General features: G+C 50.3%; 1 protein-coding gene across 2 annotated transcripts in view; it reads left to right on the top strand.

Annotated features, from left to right (window-relative positions):
* Positions 1-1,371: 1,371 nt before the first annotated feature.
* The window catches only part of LOC129082559 (endothelial zinc finger protein induced by tumor necrosis factor alpha-like), a 66,302-nt gene continuing 48,647 nt past the window's right edge, over positions 1,372-19,026 (top strand). The window contains exons 1-3 of one of the 2 annotated variants that reach the window (XM_054588265.1): positions 1,372-1,503; positions 6,309-6,435; positions 10,203-12,202. In XM_054588265.1, the coding sequence (XP_054444240.1) occupies positions 1,405-1,503; positions 6,309-6,435; positions 10,203-12,202 (2,226 nt within the window). In that variant the 5' untranslated portion in view covers positions 1,372-1,404. Of the gene's footprint in view, positions 1,504-6,308; positions 6,436-10,202; positions 12,203-16,745; positions 16,905-19,026 lie in introns of those variants that run through there. The other variant, XM_054588263.1, reaches the window with a different exon arrangement.

The following is a 19,026-nucleotide window of genomic DNA, read 5'->3' as shown; positions in this document are numbered from 1 at the left end:
CAAATATGAGGCCACACTGGGTTCGTAGGTCACCAGCCCCGTGCACATGCCACTTCCAGGGCCATTGTGTCTTCATGGCCTCCTTTAAGTAAAAGTAAAAATTGTAGTTGTCATTGTATTGCTAAAGGGCAAATATAGTCCAGGTTTGATTAGATTTGCTTTTTCTCCTTGAACTTTATTTTATTAAAAAATTTTTTGAATGTATTGATTTTAGAGAGAGAAGAAGAGGAAATCAATTTGTGCTCCAATTATTTATGCATTCATTGCTTGATTCTTACATATGCCCTGATTGGGGATCAAAAACTACAACCTTGGTGTAAGGGGCAGTGCTCTAACCAATGGAGCTACCTAGCCAGGGCTCTCTTATAACTTAAAAAAAAATGATGATATTTTCCAGGGCCCTTACAGGTCTCAGGAGCCCCAGGCCCGCTGTGCCTCCTGGGTGAGTTGGCTCTGGTAGCTTCTTCGACTGGCAAAAAGAGCACGTGTTGTTTCCTTTTGGTGCAGGGATAGGAGTCAGAAACCACAAGTCCATAAAGAATACATTTGTAAAAATACTTTCTCTTTACAAGATCATGAAGTCACTGTCCCCAAGGGCATAACATCACTTCCGCTTCCTGGAGGTGACCTGCAATTTCAGGCTGGGTGCCTGGTCTTCTATACCCTTACTCATGTTTTGCTTTTCATTGGTTGGTGTTTCGCTTCTAGGAACAGTGCTACAATAAACATCATTTGTGTATTTGTTGATTTTAGAAAGAAAGAAATATGGATGGGTTGCCTCCCAAACACACCCGTCCAGGGATCAAACCCACAACACTTCGATGCCTGGGGAGATGCTCCAGCGGAGCAGCCCTGCCAGGGCAGGACAGAGATCTTAACTGTGTGCCACAGGGCTCCAGGCTCCCTACATGTGTGTGTTTGTTGAGCCCCACGATAACCGCACAAGATCTGTGGAAGCCCTGGGGGCGGTGGCGTTGTTGGGGTGTGTTCTGGCATCAGCACTCAGACCCAGGGAGGGGACAGCGGGTCCTACTCCTCCAAGCCGTGGGACTGGCAGTGTGCACGTGTGCGTGTGTGTTGGGGAATGTCAGTGTGTGGGTGTGACGTGCACCAAGCATGTGGACCTGAAGGTACTCAGCCCAACTCTAATCATGTCTGTCATCTCAGGCAAGTGGTTTATCTCTTTCAGCCTCCATTTCCTCATCTGTGAAATGAGGTGAGTGGAAGTAGCCCCCACCTTGTAGGGTGTCATGGGGATTAAATCAGAGATGTTTGCTGAGAGCCTTAGATGCCACAGGCGTTGGTTATGAACATGCATGCCTGTCCCTGTCCACCTGTCTTTTAGTGGGTGTGTCTGTCTGTCCTGTCTTCTTTGTGGGTTGGGCCTCAACCAGGCCTCTCACTATGCCTTTCTCTTTCTCCCCCTGTGCACAGCTTGCCTGTCCCATGGTCCCCATGGGCAGTGAAGAGATGGCCACCCAGCAGCCAACTGACAAGGCCCTGGTGAGTCATGTCACCCTCTTGCGCCTCCTTCCTGAGGCCCAGGCTTCTGGACAGGGATGACCCTCTGCATTCCCTGACTCCCCTCAGGGCTCAGGCCCCAGACCCAGTCCCGTAGGGCTCTGTCCACCCTAAGGAGGAAGGGTACTGTCCTGACACTGGCTTTTGTCAACACAGGGGACAGGGAGCTCAGGAGTGAGCTGTCCTACCGTGGGGGCTCTCAGGAGACTCCAGCAGGTACCTGGGAGGTATTGGCTTAAACATGTTTGGTCAAATGTGACAAAGGCTCCTAGAGGCGCCGGGCAACACATGCTGGTCGAGGAACCCTCAGAAGTGGGCAGATGGCACTAAGTGTCCAGGGGGTGGGAAGAGGACACTGGGAGGAATCCGTGCACATCCCTGACTCGCTGTGATGTTTTATGGTGTTTTAGTGGGTAGCTATTTGTGGTATTTTTCTCTAAATTTTCTCCTATGCAAGAAATACTTTACAATAATAAATGTATACCTGGTCCTGGCCATGGAGCTCTGTTGGCTAGAGCATTATCTTGATATGCCAAAGTTGCAGGTTTGATTCCTGGTCCGGGCACGTACAAGAAGCAACTGATGAATACTTCAATGAGTGGAATAACAAATCTCTCTCTCAAATCAATAAATTATTTATATATATCTCTCATGGGGCATAAATATTAATTTTTAGTCTCACAAGAGGGTATGTTTGTTGATATTTCTTTATTTTTATTCCTCACCTGAGGACATTTTCATTTGCTTTTTTTTTTTGAGAGAGAGAGAGGAAGGGAGAGAGAGAAACATCGATGTGAAGGAAGCATCAATTGGTTGCCTCTGTATGCACCCCAACCAGAGATCCAAGCCAGGACGGCTATCGTATGTATACAGACTAGGGTTCACACACACCTATGCCCAGATCGTGCATGAACCTGCAACCGAGGTATGTGTCCTGACCTGGAATTGATCCCACAACTTTTTGGTTACAGACGATGCTCTAACTGCTGAGCCACACTGGCCAGAGCAGGATATGTTCATTGATTTTTAGAGAGAAAGAGAGGCAGGGGGAGTGAGAGAGGAAAAACACCGATGTGAGAGAGAAACATTAACCAGTTGCATCCCATACATGTCCTGATCAAACCCTTACGATCATACACCCTGTGAATATATGAACCATGTTTCAACCAACTGAGCCACCCAGCCAAGGATGGACATTTATTGTAAATGGAATCATACAACATGTGGTTTTTGTGTCTGGCTGCTTTCACCAAGGATCATGTTTTTGATGTTCATATACATTATAGCAGGTGTCTTTTTTTCATGACTGCATACTATTCCATTGTACAGGTAGACCATGTGTTTTGTGTTTATCTATTTATCAGATGGTATACATTTGGGTTGTTTCTTCTTTTTGGTTGTTATTAGTAATGCTGCTGTATACATTCATTTAGCTTCTCATTTCTCTTGGGTGTAGGAACAGAATTTGTAGGTCCTTTGATAATGATACATTTAACCATTTAAGGAACAATTCGACTGTTTTCCTACGTGGCTGCACCATGATGTCTCCACTGTCACCTCTGTGATGGTTGCCTTGGTTTCCTATTTTACCAGCATTGTTTAGGATTTCCCGATGGTTGTCATTTCAGTATGGTTGGGATTTGGGGGTTCAGTTTTTATTTCTGACTACATCTAGTGTTATTACCTTCTAATTAAAAAAACAAACAAACATACATTGGCCGGGTGGCTCAGTTGGTTGGAACATTGTTCTTTGTACCAAAAGGTTGCAGGTTCGATTTGTGATTGTGGCATGTGCAGGTGGCAATCAGATCGGTGTGTGTGTGTGTGTGTGTGTGTGTGTGTGTGTGTGTGTGTCTTTCTCTCTCTGACTCTGCCTTCCTCTCTCTCTAAAATCAATAAAACTTTCCTCGGGCGAAGATTAAAAAAAATCAAGCCTGATTTCGGGTCTTTGGAGCTGTGGTGAAGTAGTTTGTGCCATTAGACAGGAATCCAAAACAGATGGAGCCCTGGAATGAGTGCCCTCAGTCACGTGTCCACAGAGCCCTCAGAGGGCTTTGGCGAACTCGGGGGGAAGCCCCATTTCTAGGGGAGTCTCTGGAACCTCGTCAGGCGAAACGCTGTGTCTCACCTCCCACACCCTTGCTGTACAGCGAGGACTCCCAGGATTGTCTCTGGGTTTCAGCATTTCCCAGCCCGGGCTCAGTGCATGGAGCCTGCTCAGTAAAAATTTCACTGAGTGAGTTCATTCAGGCAGGACAGACTTAGGGAAGACTTTCAGCAGGAGTTATGTTTTAAAAATTGAAATGAAGTAAGTACAGTACTAAAGGAGAACAGGAGGACCCTTTGGAAGGTGATAAATGAGTTTATGGTCTTGTTAGTGTTGATGATTTCAAAGGTATGTACTTTCTTCCAAACTAATGACGTTGTATGCCTTAAATACATGCAGCTTTTTGTATGCCAGTCATACCTCAATCAAGTGGTTTAAGAAATGTTAGCTGGGTTACCCCAAAGTATGTATAGAGCCAAAGAGTCAAATAATAATAATATAAAATTATATTTCTTATCATTAATACCAGTGTGCTCTGGCCATTCGTTGGAGAATCATTCTGTATACCGAAGGTTGCAGGTTTGATTCTCGGTCAGGGCACCTACCTAGGTAATGGGTTTGATCTCCAGTTGGGATATGTATGGGAGGCACTGATTGATGTTTCTCTCTCCCTCCCTTCCTTTTTCTAATCAATAAACATATTCTTGGGTGAGGTTTAAAAAATTTTTTTTAATTACAGTCAAATAAATATAAAAATAAAGGTGAGCAGGAGGAAACTTGGGGAGGTGGTGGATGAGTTTGTGGCCTCCATTGTGGTGCTGATTTCAAAGGCGTGCACGCACTTCCAGGTTTATCGCGTCCTATGCCTTAAATGCGGGCAGCTTGTTGTTTGCCAGTCATACCTCAATCAAGTAGTGTGACAAAAAAAGGAAATTATTGTGCTGGCCGTGTTGTTCACTTGTTTGGAGCATTGTCCTGTGCGAGGCAGCTGATTGATGTTTCTTTCTCTCCTCTCTCTCTTAAATTGACAAACCTATCTTTCAGTGAAGAATTTTTTAAACAAATTATTGCTATGTTTTCCCAAAGGATGAGTGGGGCAAAGAATCAAATATAATAATATTAAGTATTGGTAACTAGAAACAGATGATGTGTCCAATTAGTCTAATGATATCAACAGTAGCTGCCATTTCTGAGAGCTTCCTGCAGCCGTAGCACACTGGAATCACATGAATGGGACCCCATTTAGCCTCGTAACAGCTACAGAGCCGGGGGTGTTGCTATTAGGGTGTCCATTGATCAAAGAGGCTCAGGAAGGTTAAGACCGTTGTCAGAGGAAACGCAGATGGCGCTGGAAGGGGCAGTGCAGAGCCAGAATTTTGTTTCAGGCTCCCGAGCCCAGACTGCCAACCACTGACCACCCCATACTGCTCCCTCATCACTTGCTCATTGACCCAACACAGAGGAAGTGAGCGTGAGCCCAGAGTCCCTGGCAGACCCCTGGAACACGGAAGGATTGGCCAGCTGGTGGAGCCTCCTCCTCTAGGGACAGGTGAGCCGTGGTTTGGAGTCCACAAAAGATAAAGCTACTCTGCTTGTGCTGCAGGGGCTGCCCTAACAAAGCACCACAGAAGGGAGGCTTGAACAACGGGAAGCTGTTTTCCCACAGTTCTAGGGCTGTGAAGCCAGAGACCAATACGTCGGCAGGGCAGTGCCCCCTCTGAAGGCCAGGGAAGGGTCTGTTCCAGATGTCTCTTTCAGCTTCTGTTGGTCCTGTGGTTGTGGCACTGTAACTCCTGTCCTCACATGCGTCCCTGCATGCATATCTCTACATCCAGATTTCTCCGTTATATAAGGAGGTCAGTCCTGTTGCCTTACGGGCCACCCTTCATCAGTGTGACCTCATCTTACTTCAGTACCCCTGCAAGGACCCTGTTCCCAAATCAGGTCCCATCCCCAGGAGCTGGGGTTAGCACGTCAGCACAGGAACTCAACACAAAACTCAACCAGTAACATGGCTTAGGCTAAGACCTGGCCTGGAGCAACTGCATATTGAGTGACAGGTGTCGTTACTGCTTTGGTTATGACATTGTCATCATGATGTAATTTCATCGCCATTCATCATGTGCTGAGCCACGTTCATTTCACACGTAGGGTCACGGTGTCTGCGTCCTCAGTGCTCCATCTGCCATTTACGCATCAGGCCTTGACCCACCTGCCCCCACCTGGAATCTCCCTCCAGTGACCTAAACACATACCACACTTTCAAGCTTCCTGGACACTCCTGAGAACTACCACTGCTCAGGCCTGTCACGAAGGTGTTGACCAGATTCCAGGTCCGTTACGGCAGTTTCTGTTTGAAAGATGTGAGGTGATATATCATTGTGGGTTTAGTTTGCAGCTCTCTGATGATTTGTGATGTTGAGCATTTTTTCATACGTATGTTGGCTGTCTGTGTGTCCTCTTTGGAGAAGTGTCTATTCAGGTCCTTTGCCTATTTTTTATTTTGGTTGTTTGTCTTCCTCGTGAATAGCCCCATATTTTACTTGTCCATCCAGGGCCCATGCAGTGTACTTAGGCGCCGAGGACACTGAGGGGTCAGGCCCTTCAGAGCTCCGCACCTTGTTGATATCACATCAGGCGCATCCCACGTGCCTTCCTGATCCTCTCGGCCCTGCTGGCCGCATCTCCCGACCTCCATGAGGAGGGTGCTGTGGTGAGTGGCATGCGCTTCCTGTTACAGGGGTCGGTGGCGTTCAGGGATGTGATTGTGGACTTCACCCCGGAGGAGTGGCAGCAGCTGAAGCCTGCGCAGAAGGACCTGTACAGGGACGTGATGATGGAGACCTACTGGAACCTGGTCTCACTGGGTAAGGGGGCAGCTTCACTGTGTTACTCTCCCCCTGTCACTTCAGGATGACACAGAAATAGAAAAAAGGTGGACAGATCCGACATGTAGGAGATTCAAATTATTCATTCCTTTTTACTGCTGAGTAATATTCTACTTCATGGATAGACCACAATGTGTTTATCCATTCACTTGATGATAAACAGTTTGGTTGTTTCCAGTTCTAGACATTTTTCTGTAGACACGTGCTCTCCTTTCTGTTGCGAATGTTTAGGTCACATGTAGGTGCATGATTAGCTTTTTCAGAAACTGCCAAATTTTTTTCTAAAGCAATTGTCTCGTTTTTTATTTCCACCAGCATGCGCCCAAAATTGCATTGCTCCGTGTGCTTATTAAGAACTGAATGTGCTCAGTCTCTCTCATTGCAGCCGTTCTCTTTGGCGGGCAGCCTTACTCCACTGCAGCTTGTAGCTGATACTGAGAACCTTTCCAGGTGCTTATTTTCATCGGTGTATTCTCCTCCGTGAAGTGTCTGGTTCAAGTCTGTTGCCTGTTTATTTAGTGGGTTGTTTGCTTCCTTATTACTCAATTTTGAAAGTTCTTTACATATTCTTTTACTGTCTATTCTCAGTGGCAGTTCTTTATCAGATATGTACTTTGCAACTGTTTCTCCCATTCTATGGGTGGTCTTTTCTCTTCCTCAATGGCATCATTTGGAACGCAAACTTTTTTAATGGTGATGGGGTCCAGTTGCTTTATTTTCTTGTTGCTTCTGCTTTTGGTGTCATATCTGAGGTACCATTGGCTAACCAAAGGCCATGAAGATTTACTCCTGTTTTTCCTGAGAGTTTTAGAATTGTAGCTCTTTATTTAGGTCTTTTGTTTCTTTTTAGTTGACTGTTGTGAATGATTAAAAGGAGCTAACGGCACCATTTTTTAAAAATTAAATTTACTGGGGTAACACTGGCTAATAGGATTGTATAGGTTTCAAGTGTACATTTTCTAGGATAAGTGAGCTGTACGTTATTACACTGTGTACCCACCACCCAGAGTCACATCACCTTCGACCATCACAACCTGTCGCTCTTTTGAACGTGCATACCCACGTGCCCCGGCACCATTTGCTGAAGAGCAGGAGTTTGTAATTTGAGGAAGTCCAGTTCGGACCACTTTCACAACTCTTCGCTCTCTAATCTCTGCAGCCACAGGCCAGTTATATCCCAGCTTGTCTCAGACCCATTGGCCCCAAACCAAATCTACTGCCACCCTCCTTACCTGTTCCCTGTGGAAAGTTATCCTCAGCCTCCATGTCCCAGGCCACCACCTGCTCTGACATCTGGCATTTCCCACACTTCATGGTCACAAAACCAGGATCATTCTTCTACCTAACGTCTTTGTCAAATGTTTTCACCTGGGATGGGAAGTGACATGTGGCCTCATAGTGACTCAGGAATTGGACTGCATGATGGAATGTGCTGGGTGACCTTGTGGGTGTGGCTCCATTCTCAGAGCTCCGGTTACCCCATCTGTAAAATGGGTGCAATCCGACCAGCACCTGTTCACCTGCAGTGAGGGCTATTTTGTACCATGTCCACCTGTGGCTGATACTTGGTGAAAGTTTATCAGGTGCCTTTCATGTGCCGGACACTGGGAGCTGGGGACCAGCGTGGCTCTTGCCTTCACAGAGCTCACCTCCCACTGCGGGAGCTGGCAGTGAACGGGTAAGAGCACTGTAATGATCACTCACTGTGACGCAGGCAAGAGAGGCAGGCGGGAGCTTCCTTTCCACCGGAGGGTGGAGAGAGAAGGCCCCCATGTGGGGGACAAAGGCTCACTGGGGCTCGAGGATGAGCACCTGTAGGGTAGCCTGGGGAAGGGCAGGTGCAAAGGCCCTGTGGCCAGAAGCACTGGGCATAGACAAGGAAATCAAAGGGAAACAAGGACAAGTGGGGCTGGACTGTATAGAGAAGTTGGAAGAGGGAGAAGGTGTTTCCTCTGGTCCCCAGGGTACTGGGAAGGTGCTGGAGGGTTTGGTCCGACTCTGACGTCCTCTTCCCGTGGAGTGGACCGTGGGTGGTAGAGAGCGGGGTGGGGGCTGCTGCATCGGCGGCGGTGGCCGTGCGTCCATCTGGGCCAGTTCAAGCTGCTCTCCCGTGCGGCGGCAGTTGTTAGTGTCTGGATGGTGGGAGAGAAGGGGTGAGGTAAGGATGGCTGCTAAAGCTTTTTTTTTATTTTTTAAATTTTGAAGATTTTACTTTTTTAATGGTTGTAAAATATACATAACATAAAATTGACCATTTAACTCTTTTTAGGTATACAGTTTAATGACATTAAATACCCTCACATTGTTGGTCAACCATCAGCACCATCCATCTCAAGAACCCCTAACGGTCTCCAGCTGACCGTCTGTCCCCCTGAACAGCACTGCCCCGAGTCCCAGCACCCACGTCCTGCTTTCTGTGTCTTATCAGTTTGATGATTCTCGTTGCTCCATATGCATGGAATCGTATGGTATCAGTCTTTGTGTATCTGGCTTATTGTGCTAGGTTTGTTTGATGGGCCTTTCTTTTTGTTATTTGGGACTGGAGGTTCCAAAATCACAGACTCACATGAAATGCATTAGGATTGTGATATCCAAGGGGGCGCCCAGTAGGCCTTGGATTATTCCTCAGCAGAGCTCAGAGGGGGTCTGGATGGAGGACATCCATTTAGGTGTCAGCATAGAGAAGGGACTGAAATCCAGGCTCCGTTGATTGAGGCAGGGGTCTCAGACTCAGGGGTTGTGGGGCCCATGGTGGCTTAAGGTGGGGAACAGGGACAGCTGTTTACCTCTCCCATTTTCTAAAGATTTTATTTAGAGAGGGGAAGGGAGGGAAAAAGAGAGGGAGAGAAACATCAATGTGTGGTTGTATCTCGTGTGCCCCCTACTGGGGACCTGGCCTGCAGCACAGGCACGTGCCCTACACTAGGAATTGAACTGGTGACCCTTTAGTTCTCAGGCTGATGCTCAATCCACTGAGCTACACAAGCCAGGGCAGCATCTCCTGTTTTCTTTGTTGCCTCCTAGGAAGGAGGGCTCTGTGTGTCCAGATCTTCCCTTTTTTAATGAGATTTTTGTGTAAGATCTCACAGTTTTTAAATGTTGGGAGGAACTCTGATGTCCATGTGCAGAGTCTAGAACACAGGACAGCCGCTAGGTTGAAATAGGGATGAGGTATCCACTGGACACACACGGAGGGGACTGGAGTGGCTGTGGGCAGCAGGGAGGGACAAGTGTGCAGAGGAGTGGTCCGGCCCCAGCTGCCAGGGCCGGCCGCTCCTGGGCGCGCAGGGAGGTGAGAGCTTGGCTGAGGGGTGGGGAGACAGAGGACAACCAGCACCCACATGAGTGTCAGCTCCTGCTTTATCGTTTATAATAAAGGTCAATGGTTTGAGAAGCACAGGTGGCTGTTAAGAGTACAGGATGGAGCCCAGAAGCCAGGAGCTGGGCGCAGCGAGCCCTCACTGGGTTTGCAGGAGCCTCGATCTGCTCCTCCAAGCCCACCTTCCTCCTCTTTCTCTCCGGGGGCCCATCTGCCTAACTCTGAGCTCTGCTCTTCGCCTTTGCACCCACTCCCAAGAGGACCTTTCTTGCTCTTTATTCACCTCCCTCAGCCTCACCGTCTCAGCTCACTGCTTCCCTTCTCTCTCTGGCTCCATGATAGGCTGTGCCTTGTCCTGTCCTGGGAAAGTCCTCCCTCCCAGCATGGTTAATTACATGTGTGTGTCATCTCTTCCCCCTCCCCTCAGGCTTGGAGACTAGACCTGACGTCAAAGAATCAGACCCACAGGATGTTTGGGAAGACAGACCATCTGTTGTGGTGGCAGAAGGACCCCAGAGGAACATTTCCCCCTGTCAAGGAGCTGGGACACAGAGTGACCAGGTGGGGTGGCGGCAGTGGAGCCCAGGGACCTGTCTGGGGCAGTTGGACATGTCCCAAGCATTTGCCCCAGAGTGTCATGAATTTAAGGCATTGGACCATCAAAGCCCCCTGCCGGCCCCACTGAGATCAAAAGGACTGAGAGGAGTGGGGACGCACACATTCACCACGTGTGGGAAAGACTCAGGGACTTCAAGCCTCGGTCCTCCCTCCAAACTTCATGCAGAGAAGTCCTATGAGTGTGGGGACTGTGGCAAGGCTTTCAGATATAACTCATGTTTGATGAAGCACCAACGAATCCACACCGGCGAGAAGCCCTTCTGTTGCCCCACTTGCGGGAAGAAGTTCACCCGGCAGTCTTCCCTCACCATCCACCAGCGGGTGCACACTGGGGAGAAGCCGTATGCATGCGGTACCTGCGGCAAGGCTTTTGACTGTAACTCGTCTCTGAAGAAGCACCAACGAATCCACACCGGGGAGAAGCCCTTCTCATGCGTCACATGTGGGAAGAAATTTACCCAGCAGTCATGCCTCACCATCCACCAGCGCGTGCACACTGGGGAGAAGCCATATGCGTGCAAGGACTGTGGCAAGGCCTTCAGCCAGAAGAAGCACCTCATTGTGCACCAGAGGACACACACTGGGGAGAAGCCATACATGTGTGGGGACTGTGGCAAGGCCTTCAGCCAGAACAAGCACCTCATCGTGCACCAGAGGACACACACTGGGGAGAAGCCACATGTGTGCGCCGTGTGTGGGCGTTCCTTTAGCCAGGAAACGCACCTTAGGGAGCACAAACGGACACACACTGGTGAGAAGCCGTTCACATGCAGTGACTGCGGCAAGGCCTTCAGTCGGAGCGTGACCCTCATCGTTCACCAGAGGACACACACCGGGGAGAAGCCCTATGAGTGTACCATGTGCGGGCTCACCTTCAGCCAGAGTGTGCACCTGATGGAGCACCAGTGGATGCACACCGGGGAGAAGCCATTTGCATGTGGAGACTGTGGCAAGTCCTTTAACAAGAGCTCCTCACTCATGCTGCACCGCGGGTCCCACATGGGCGAGGGGCCATATGCGTGCAGCCAGTGCAGCACTGTTTTCAGTCGGAAGGCCTGCCTGATCGAGCACCAGCGTGTCCACATGCGGGTGAAGCCCTTTGAGTGCAGTGTATGTGGCAAGACTTTCAGCAAGAACTTCTTCTTCATTCAGCACCTGCGCGTGCACACCGGGGAGAAGCCATATGAATGTTCCATCTGCCAGAAGCGCTTCGTGGCGCGCTCGTCCCTGCAGGCCCACCAGACTGGCCACACTGGCGAGAAGCCCTATAAGTGCGGCCAGTGCAGCAAGGCCTTCAGCCACAACTCCTCCCTCCGGGAGCACCGGCGTGTGCACACTGGGGAGAGGCCCTACGAGTGCTCCATCTGCCAAGTGCACTTTGCTGCACGTGCGTCTCTAGTGGCGCACCAGGCTAGCCATGCCAGGGAGAAGCCCTACAAGTGCAGCCAGTGTGGCAAGGCCTTCAGCAAGAACTCCTCTCTCAGGGAGCACCAGTACGTGCACACTGGGGAGAAGCCCTACAAGTGCTCCCTCTGCCCGATGCACTTCTCTGGGCGTTCTTCCTTGGTGGCACACCAGGCTGGCCACACGGGAAAGAAGCCCTACAAGTGTGGCCAGTGTGGCAAGGCCTTCAGCCAGGGCGCCTACCTCATTGAGCACCAGCGCATCCACACTGGCGAGAAGCCCTACAGGTGCGGCGAGTGCGGCAAGGCCTTCATCAGGAACTTTTCGCTCACCCTCCACCGGAGGACCCACACGGGAGAGAAGCCCTACGAGTGTGGCAAGTGTGGGAAGACCTTCAGTGGAAACATTAACCTCACCCGACACCAGAGGAGGATGCATTGGTAGCAGGGGGAGGGGTGTGGGATCTCAGAATCCCTGCCCAATGGGCAGGTCTTGAGCCCATGCCTCAGTGACAGAGGTGACATTGGAACTCACAGGTAGGATGTAACAGAAGATCTGCCCAGTCAGGTCTTTGAAATGTGGGTGCTGGGGACAGACCTCACCGTGCAGACCAGCTGCTTCCACTGCTGTGGAGAGCAAGCCCCACTAAGGTCTAGTATCTGGGAACATGTGCAGGGCACTAAGGCTGCAGACCGAGATTAAGTAAACTGTTCTACCTGCACCAGTGTAGTGTCTCTGGTCTCCATCTCCTGGATTGTTAAGTGGAGGAGGGAAAGGAGAAAGAAAGTGGGGAAGGTGGGCTCCATGGGGCATTCTCCCTTTGTCATACAGGCCTAGTCTAGTCCAGAGATCAGGATGTCGCCATCTGTGGGTGTCCTCATTTTCTCCACACCCAGCTCCTGGTTTCCATGTAACAGTAGAAGTTGCCAAGTGGTTCATGATGGGAAAAAAAAATTTCTTCAGACTTAGGGTGTAATAGTAATTTGTTCAGATGGCACAGATTCTCTTGGTGGTCTGTTAAATTCTTTTTAATATTTTATTTATTTATTTATGTATTTATTTTTAAAGAGAGGGAAAGGGAGGAAGAGAAGGAGAGAAACATCAGTATGTGGTTGCCTCTCACATGCCCCCTACTGAGGACCTGGCCCGCAATCCAGGTATGTGCCCTAGAAAGGGAATCAAACTGACAACCTTTTGGTTCTCAGGATGGAACTCAAAAATTCTTTCTAAATAAAACTTGTAAGTAATGGCAACTAATGTCATTTTAAACAATTCTCAGGTGCAAAAGGTACAGGTACCTTTGTCCTGTCAAAATGAGTGTCCTGAGACCCTTGGGGGGAGGAGGCACAAATTCCCCACTGGAACCCCAGGAACCCAGCAAGCCTGCCCCAGGTATGAGGCCACCTGCCTCTCCCGTCCCTGCATTCCTGACTTGGGACTGGTCAGACCAGAAGGCAGGGCCTAGCCTCTGCTTCAGAGATGGGGGGAAGGACCTCCTGTAAAAACCCTGCAGGTTGGTGCCCCCTCCCAGTAGGGCTCTTTCAGTTTCAGAAGAATCCTGTCAGATCATGGTCTGTCTCCCACCCACCCCGTGCCAGCTGGATTTCCTGTGAAAATAAAGTGCCTTCAGTGAGACGGACGTGTTACCCCATCTATGTGTCATTATTGATGATAATGATCTACAAGCAATATACAGCAAATGATATAAGAAGGGTGCTTTATAAAGGATAACATAAAAGTATTTATTTATAAATGGATCAATAATTACTGCTCAGAGCCCTGTTATTATCCCAGGATTTCCGCGGTGGAAACCAAGGCTCAGAGCTCTGATACTTTCCTGAGGAAAACCCAGAGCCAGTGAACGTACGTGTCCTAGGGACTCAGCGGTTGCTGCGTGTGGGTGGGGCTCCAGCAGCTGTCTGTCCTGGGGAGAGCGGTCTGCCCTTGTGTGGCAGGGAGGACATGGCCACTTCTTCCCCCAGCTTCCCCACTGCAGCACTGGGACATGGTGGATGGGACAAATGAAGGGGGAGGAGCTTGGAGGAGGCAGAAGGGAAGGGGTAGAAGGAAGATGAGGTGAAGGGAAGGAAGCGGAATCTCCCCAGCAGCGCTAACAAGATGCGTAAGGAGGAGGTAACTGACTGGAACAGGTTGGGAGCAGGAGCTCCGGTACCAGGTCTGCCCAGGTTCACACCCCAGCTTTGTTTGCTCCGATCAGTGGGGTCATTTTCTGAGCTTTGGTGGTGTCCTTGCCTGTAAGGAGATTGAGTAAGGAAACCTGCCCTATGGCATTAGGTGGGTTTCCTGAGCTACTTCACACACGGTTCCTACAGCAGGTGCTGGGACCTGCTGGAGCAGGGCTGCCCCCAGCAGTTGTGCAGAAGGCTCTGTCTGTGCTGTCTGCGTGGGGGCCACTGGCTACATGGGGCACTTGAACTTGACATATGGCAGGTGCAACCTTGGAACTGAATTTTTACCTGTTTGATTTTTTAAAATTGATTTTACAGAGAGGAAGGGGGAGAGAAACAATGACTTGTTGTTCCACTTATTTATGCATTTATTGGTTGATCTTGTATGTGCCCTGACCTGTGTTTAATTTTAATTCATTTAAGTTTTCATAGTTACCTCTGGCTATGGGTTACTGCAATGGATCGTGCTGCTCTAAAGCCTTAGTTTTTTTTGCCCTGTCCGGTGTGACTCATTTGCTTGGACATTGTTTCACAGACCAAAAGGTTACCAGTTCAATTCCCAGTCAGGGCACATGCCTGGTTTGTGGGTTTGGTATCGGGTCAGGGATACTGCAAGAAACAACCAATTGATGTTTCTCTCTCTGATTGATGATTCTCTCCCTCCCTTTCTCCCTACCTTCCCCTCTCGCTAGAAACAATAAAAGAAAAAAATTGTTTTAATTAATAAAGGCTTTGCTATATTACTATATATTCTAAAGCTTCTGTTGCTTTTTATAAATCTGATGGGTCCTCTGCCCATAGCAACACCACCACTAACTACACTTCTTTGGGTCTGTCCTAAATACTTTGTGTGGATTAACCCTTAGAATCCTGGCCACGTATCTGTGAACTGGGCCCTCTCACTGAACATAACAGCTCTGACTACTGTCAGTCACTGCGTGTGCAGTCTGTGTGCCCTTTTGACAGACTCTTGACTAACATACAGGTTATTTAACTGCAGTACAGTTGCTAATTTACTGAAAAAGTCCAGTGGGCAGAAAGGGCACAGTGTTCTTACCCACCTATCCTCAAACTGGGACCATCCTGGTGGTTCACTGGGTGGGAGCATTGTCTCCATCCACCCGGATGGTGGGTTAGATGCCAGTCAGGTCACAACCAACCAATGTGCGCATGAATGAGCGGAACAACAAATCGATCGTTCTCCCCTGTTTCTCTAAAATCAATCAATAAAAAAATACATATCACTTGATTTATAAAGACTGTTTAGAAAGTTAACCCCACTAGTCAGATGGCAGAAAAATCTTACGAGGGGGTGGGGAGGAGGCACATATTTCTCTGAGTGGACTTGGCAACTCTCTGCCCTTCTCCATTGCACCCCAGACACCCCATGTGACTGGAGTCTTCAAGGTTTGAGGCAGCTAAGTGAGTTGTTTTGTTTTTTTCTTTTCATTTCAATCCTCCTTTTGTTTTGCAGAATAAACTGAAGAATTTTCAGTAGCAATGAAACAGAAAGATCATTGGGCACGGATTGCACTGGGGAAATCCTGGTGATTCCCTTCACAAGTTGAGTTTGGGCCTCTCCACATGGGTCTCAGGATCTCAAATGATCACTTTTTGTAAATAACCTGCATGTCTTCTAGTTGGGGGAAGGGGTCACAATAACTAGACATATCCACACAGTGGGATTAATTCTCTATAGTTGTTAAGAAAAACAAAAGTGGCCCTGGCCAGGTAGCTGACTTGGTTAAAGTATCCCCCCAATACACCAAGGTTGCCAGGTTTCATCCGGGTCAGGGCACATTCAAGAATTAACCAATGAATTCATAAATAAGTGGAACAACAAATCTCTCTCATGATTGGTCCCAGGTGCCCCTAAGGGAGCGTGCTGAACTTTGAGAAGTTCATTGGACATGCGACAGTCCCACCGCTGAAACTAATATAAACCCACGGTAAAGAAGCGCCGCTTTCTTGCCCACCTTGCCAACGTACGAGCCGGTGTGCTGGCGGCACCTTGCGGCCCTGGAAGCGGCCTGGCCGATGTCTGGGCCTGCGGGTTCTAGGAGGGGGCCTGAACCCGGACAGCGGCCCGGAGTGAGCTGAGGTACCTGGGTGACTGCTCAACAGCACCTGCGGTGAATGAAAAACCTTCCTTTCCTACCACCCTCTGTCTCTAGTTTGCCTTCTGGGGGTAGCCGGCAGCGGAACTCCCACTTTGGTTCTATAACAATAACATGCCCAGAACAGGGACGAGCACATAACGCTAAGGGCTACTATTTCTATGCTGGTTACGATCATTTGCGTCTCCACACGCTCTACAAATTTTCTGCAAGTCAGTATTACAGGATCCCCGTCTGGAGGGAGGACGTCTGCAGAGGCGTTAAGGGTGCTTTTCCCGCCTCCACCTGTGCCCCGCTCGTTCTGGAATTCCCTCTGCCCGACCCTGCAGCTCGCTCTGCTGCCTGTCCCCTCTCCGTCTCCCGGCATTCCTCTCTCCCTCTCCTCCCCGTCCCTGGCTCCTGCTCCCTGCTCCCGCCCGGCTCCGGCTTGGCCCTGGTCCTGCTCTCGCTGGTCTTTCGCCCTCACCTTGCTCCCGTGCGCGCCTTTCATCCTAATCCCTCAAGAATCCCTTCTGGATCGCAGTGCCGCGGGTTCCTCTGGGACAGGAAACGTCACAGCCGATTCTGGAGTTCGCTGGGCGGTGCTGGGCGTAGCGGGGCGGTGGTGGCGGCGCGCGGGTTTCTGGGAAGTGTAGTTGTCCGTCCGCGCAGGCGCACTGCGGGCGGGGGCCTAGTGGGCCCGCATCCTTTTCCTGACGGAGCCGCGCGTTAAGTTTGGCCGCGGACGGGGCGGGGTCGGAAGTAGAAAGAGTGCGGGTCTGGGCTGGGTTGTGCTGGTGAACGTGATCCCTGTGGCTGAGTGTAAGTTGGGGTGAGGCTCCCGGGCCGTCTCTTTGAGTGGGTCTTCGCGTGTGTCTGCGTGGACCCGTGTGTCGCCTTTGCTCGTGTGTGTGTCGGCTGCCCGTCTCGGTCTCTCCGGGGTCCCTCAGTGTCCACGTCCGTGTGCGCGTCTGCCTTTGTTTCCGTCCGCGGCGTCTCAGCGTGAGGGCGCCGTCCAGGGGTCCCCCTGCGTCTCGTCTCTTCCTCGGCGCCGGTCTGTGTGTCAGGTGTGAGTGTGTCTGTGCGCGTGGGGCTGCGCCTCTCCTGTCCGAGCCTCCCCCTGTCTGTGCGCCCCTGCGCCTCTGTCTGTGGGCGCGGCTGACGTGTGTGAGGGTGCGACGGGGGTGCCCTCCCGGGAGCGCGGGGAAGACGCCCTCCTGCACAGGCGGGCCTGGCGGCGCTGCCTGCCCGCGGGCCCCAGAGCCCGTTTGCTTCCTGCCCTCAGAGCCTCCCCTGCCCCCCTCCCCCCGGGAGGGCAGGGCGTGTGTGGTCGCCAGGTGTGGGGTCAAGAAATGTCAGGGACCCCGACCCCATGGTGACCGGAGTGGGTTCGTTCAGGGAAGGTGTGTTGGGTGCCCAGGGTATGGTTCTGGGCATTTTAGAGGCCTCCCAGTAACTCTGAGGTGGGGACGCCCGCCACCCCTCTTTTCCAGATGGGGAAACTGGGGCTCAAAGACGCTTAAGTGAATCCCCCAAGTCGACACTCAGGCATCCAGATTCCGGAACCCCCACACTAGCCACCCCACAGATGGTAAATCCTTGTTTCCCCTTAGAAACCGTGGACGGAAGGAAATGCCAGAAGGATTGGACAGAGGAGGAGCAGCTGCCACCCCTGGCTCTGCAGCCACAGACCTGAGGCCACGCTGGGTTCATAGGTCACCAGCCCTGTGCACATGCCACTTCCAGGGCCACTGTGCCTTCATGACTGAAAAATTATAGTTGTGATTGCATTGCTATATGGACAAATGCAGTTCAGGCTGGATTAGATTCGCTTTATCTCTTAACAAATTTAGAAGAAATGATGATATTTTCAAGGACCCTTACAGGTGTCAGGGCCCCTGGGCCCACTGTGCCTCTTTGGTAAGTTGGCTCTGGTGGCACCATGTCCAGCAAAAGGAGCCCGTGGTGTTGCCCTCGTGGTGCAGGGATAGGACAGAAACTGCAAGTCGAGAGAGAATACAGTTGTAAAAATTAAATTCTGCTTAAAAAACTATGACGTCACTTCACCTAGGGACATAACTCCTGTTTCCTGGAGGTGACCCGGGATTTCAGACTGGACGCCCAGTCTTCTCTCTCCTGTCCAGGGTTTGTTTGTTGGTTGATTGGTTGGTGTTATGCTTCTAGAAACAGTGATACAATAAACACTGTTTATAAGTTCATTGATTTTTACAGAGAGAGGAAGGGAGAGATTAATATCGATCAGTTGCCTCTGTACACAACCCCACTGGGGATCAGGGGATCAAAACCACAACCCAGGTGCCCTGACCTGGGACTGAACCCGCACACTTTCGGTATGCAGGATGATGCTCCAACCAGCTGAGCCACCTGGCCAGTGCTGGACTGGATTATTACTTTGTGCCACATGGCTCCAGTCTCCCTACCTGTATCTGTTCGTTGAGCCTCACAGTAGCCCCATGAGATCTTGGGGAAACCTGGAGTGTGGGGGCAGTGTTGGGGTATCTTCTGGGGCTAGCACTCAGACCCATGGAGGGGGCGGAGGGGGGTCCTGTTCCTCCCGCCAGGCCTTGGGACTGTCAGTATGGGTGTACATGTGTGTGTTGAGGAGTCTCAGTGTTTAGGTGTGGGTTGTGCACTTGAGAGACAGCTAACACTTGGCTCCAGACCTAGTTATCCGAACACCAGTTCCAGCTCTGTCATCTCAGGCATGTGGCTTATCTCTTTGGGCCTCAGTTTCCTCATCTGTGAAATGGGATGAGTGGAAATAGTTCCCACCTTGTAGGGTGTCACAAGGATTAAGTCATAGATATTTGTCCAGTGCCTTGGATGCCATAGCGTCCCTCATGCATTCAGTATGAACGTGTGTGCCTGTCTCTGTCTGCCTGTCTCCTAGTGGGTGTGTCTGTCTGTCCTGTCTGCATTGTGT

The sequence above is a fragment of the Pteronotus mesoamericanus genome, unplaced genomic scaffold (genome assembly GCF_021234165.1).
Source record: "Pteronotus mesoamericanus isolate MK-2021 breed Mesoamerican mustached bat unplaced genomic scaffold, CSHL_Meso_final scaffold_128, whole genome shotgun sequence".
NCBI classification, from domain to species: Eukaryota; Metazoa; Chordata; class Mammalia; order Chiroptera; family Mormoopidae; genus Pteronotus; species Pteronotus mesoamericanus.
Note: the sequence above shows the minus strand (reverse complement) of the source record. Positions and strands in the feature narration are given on the sequence as shown.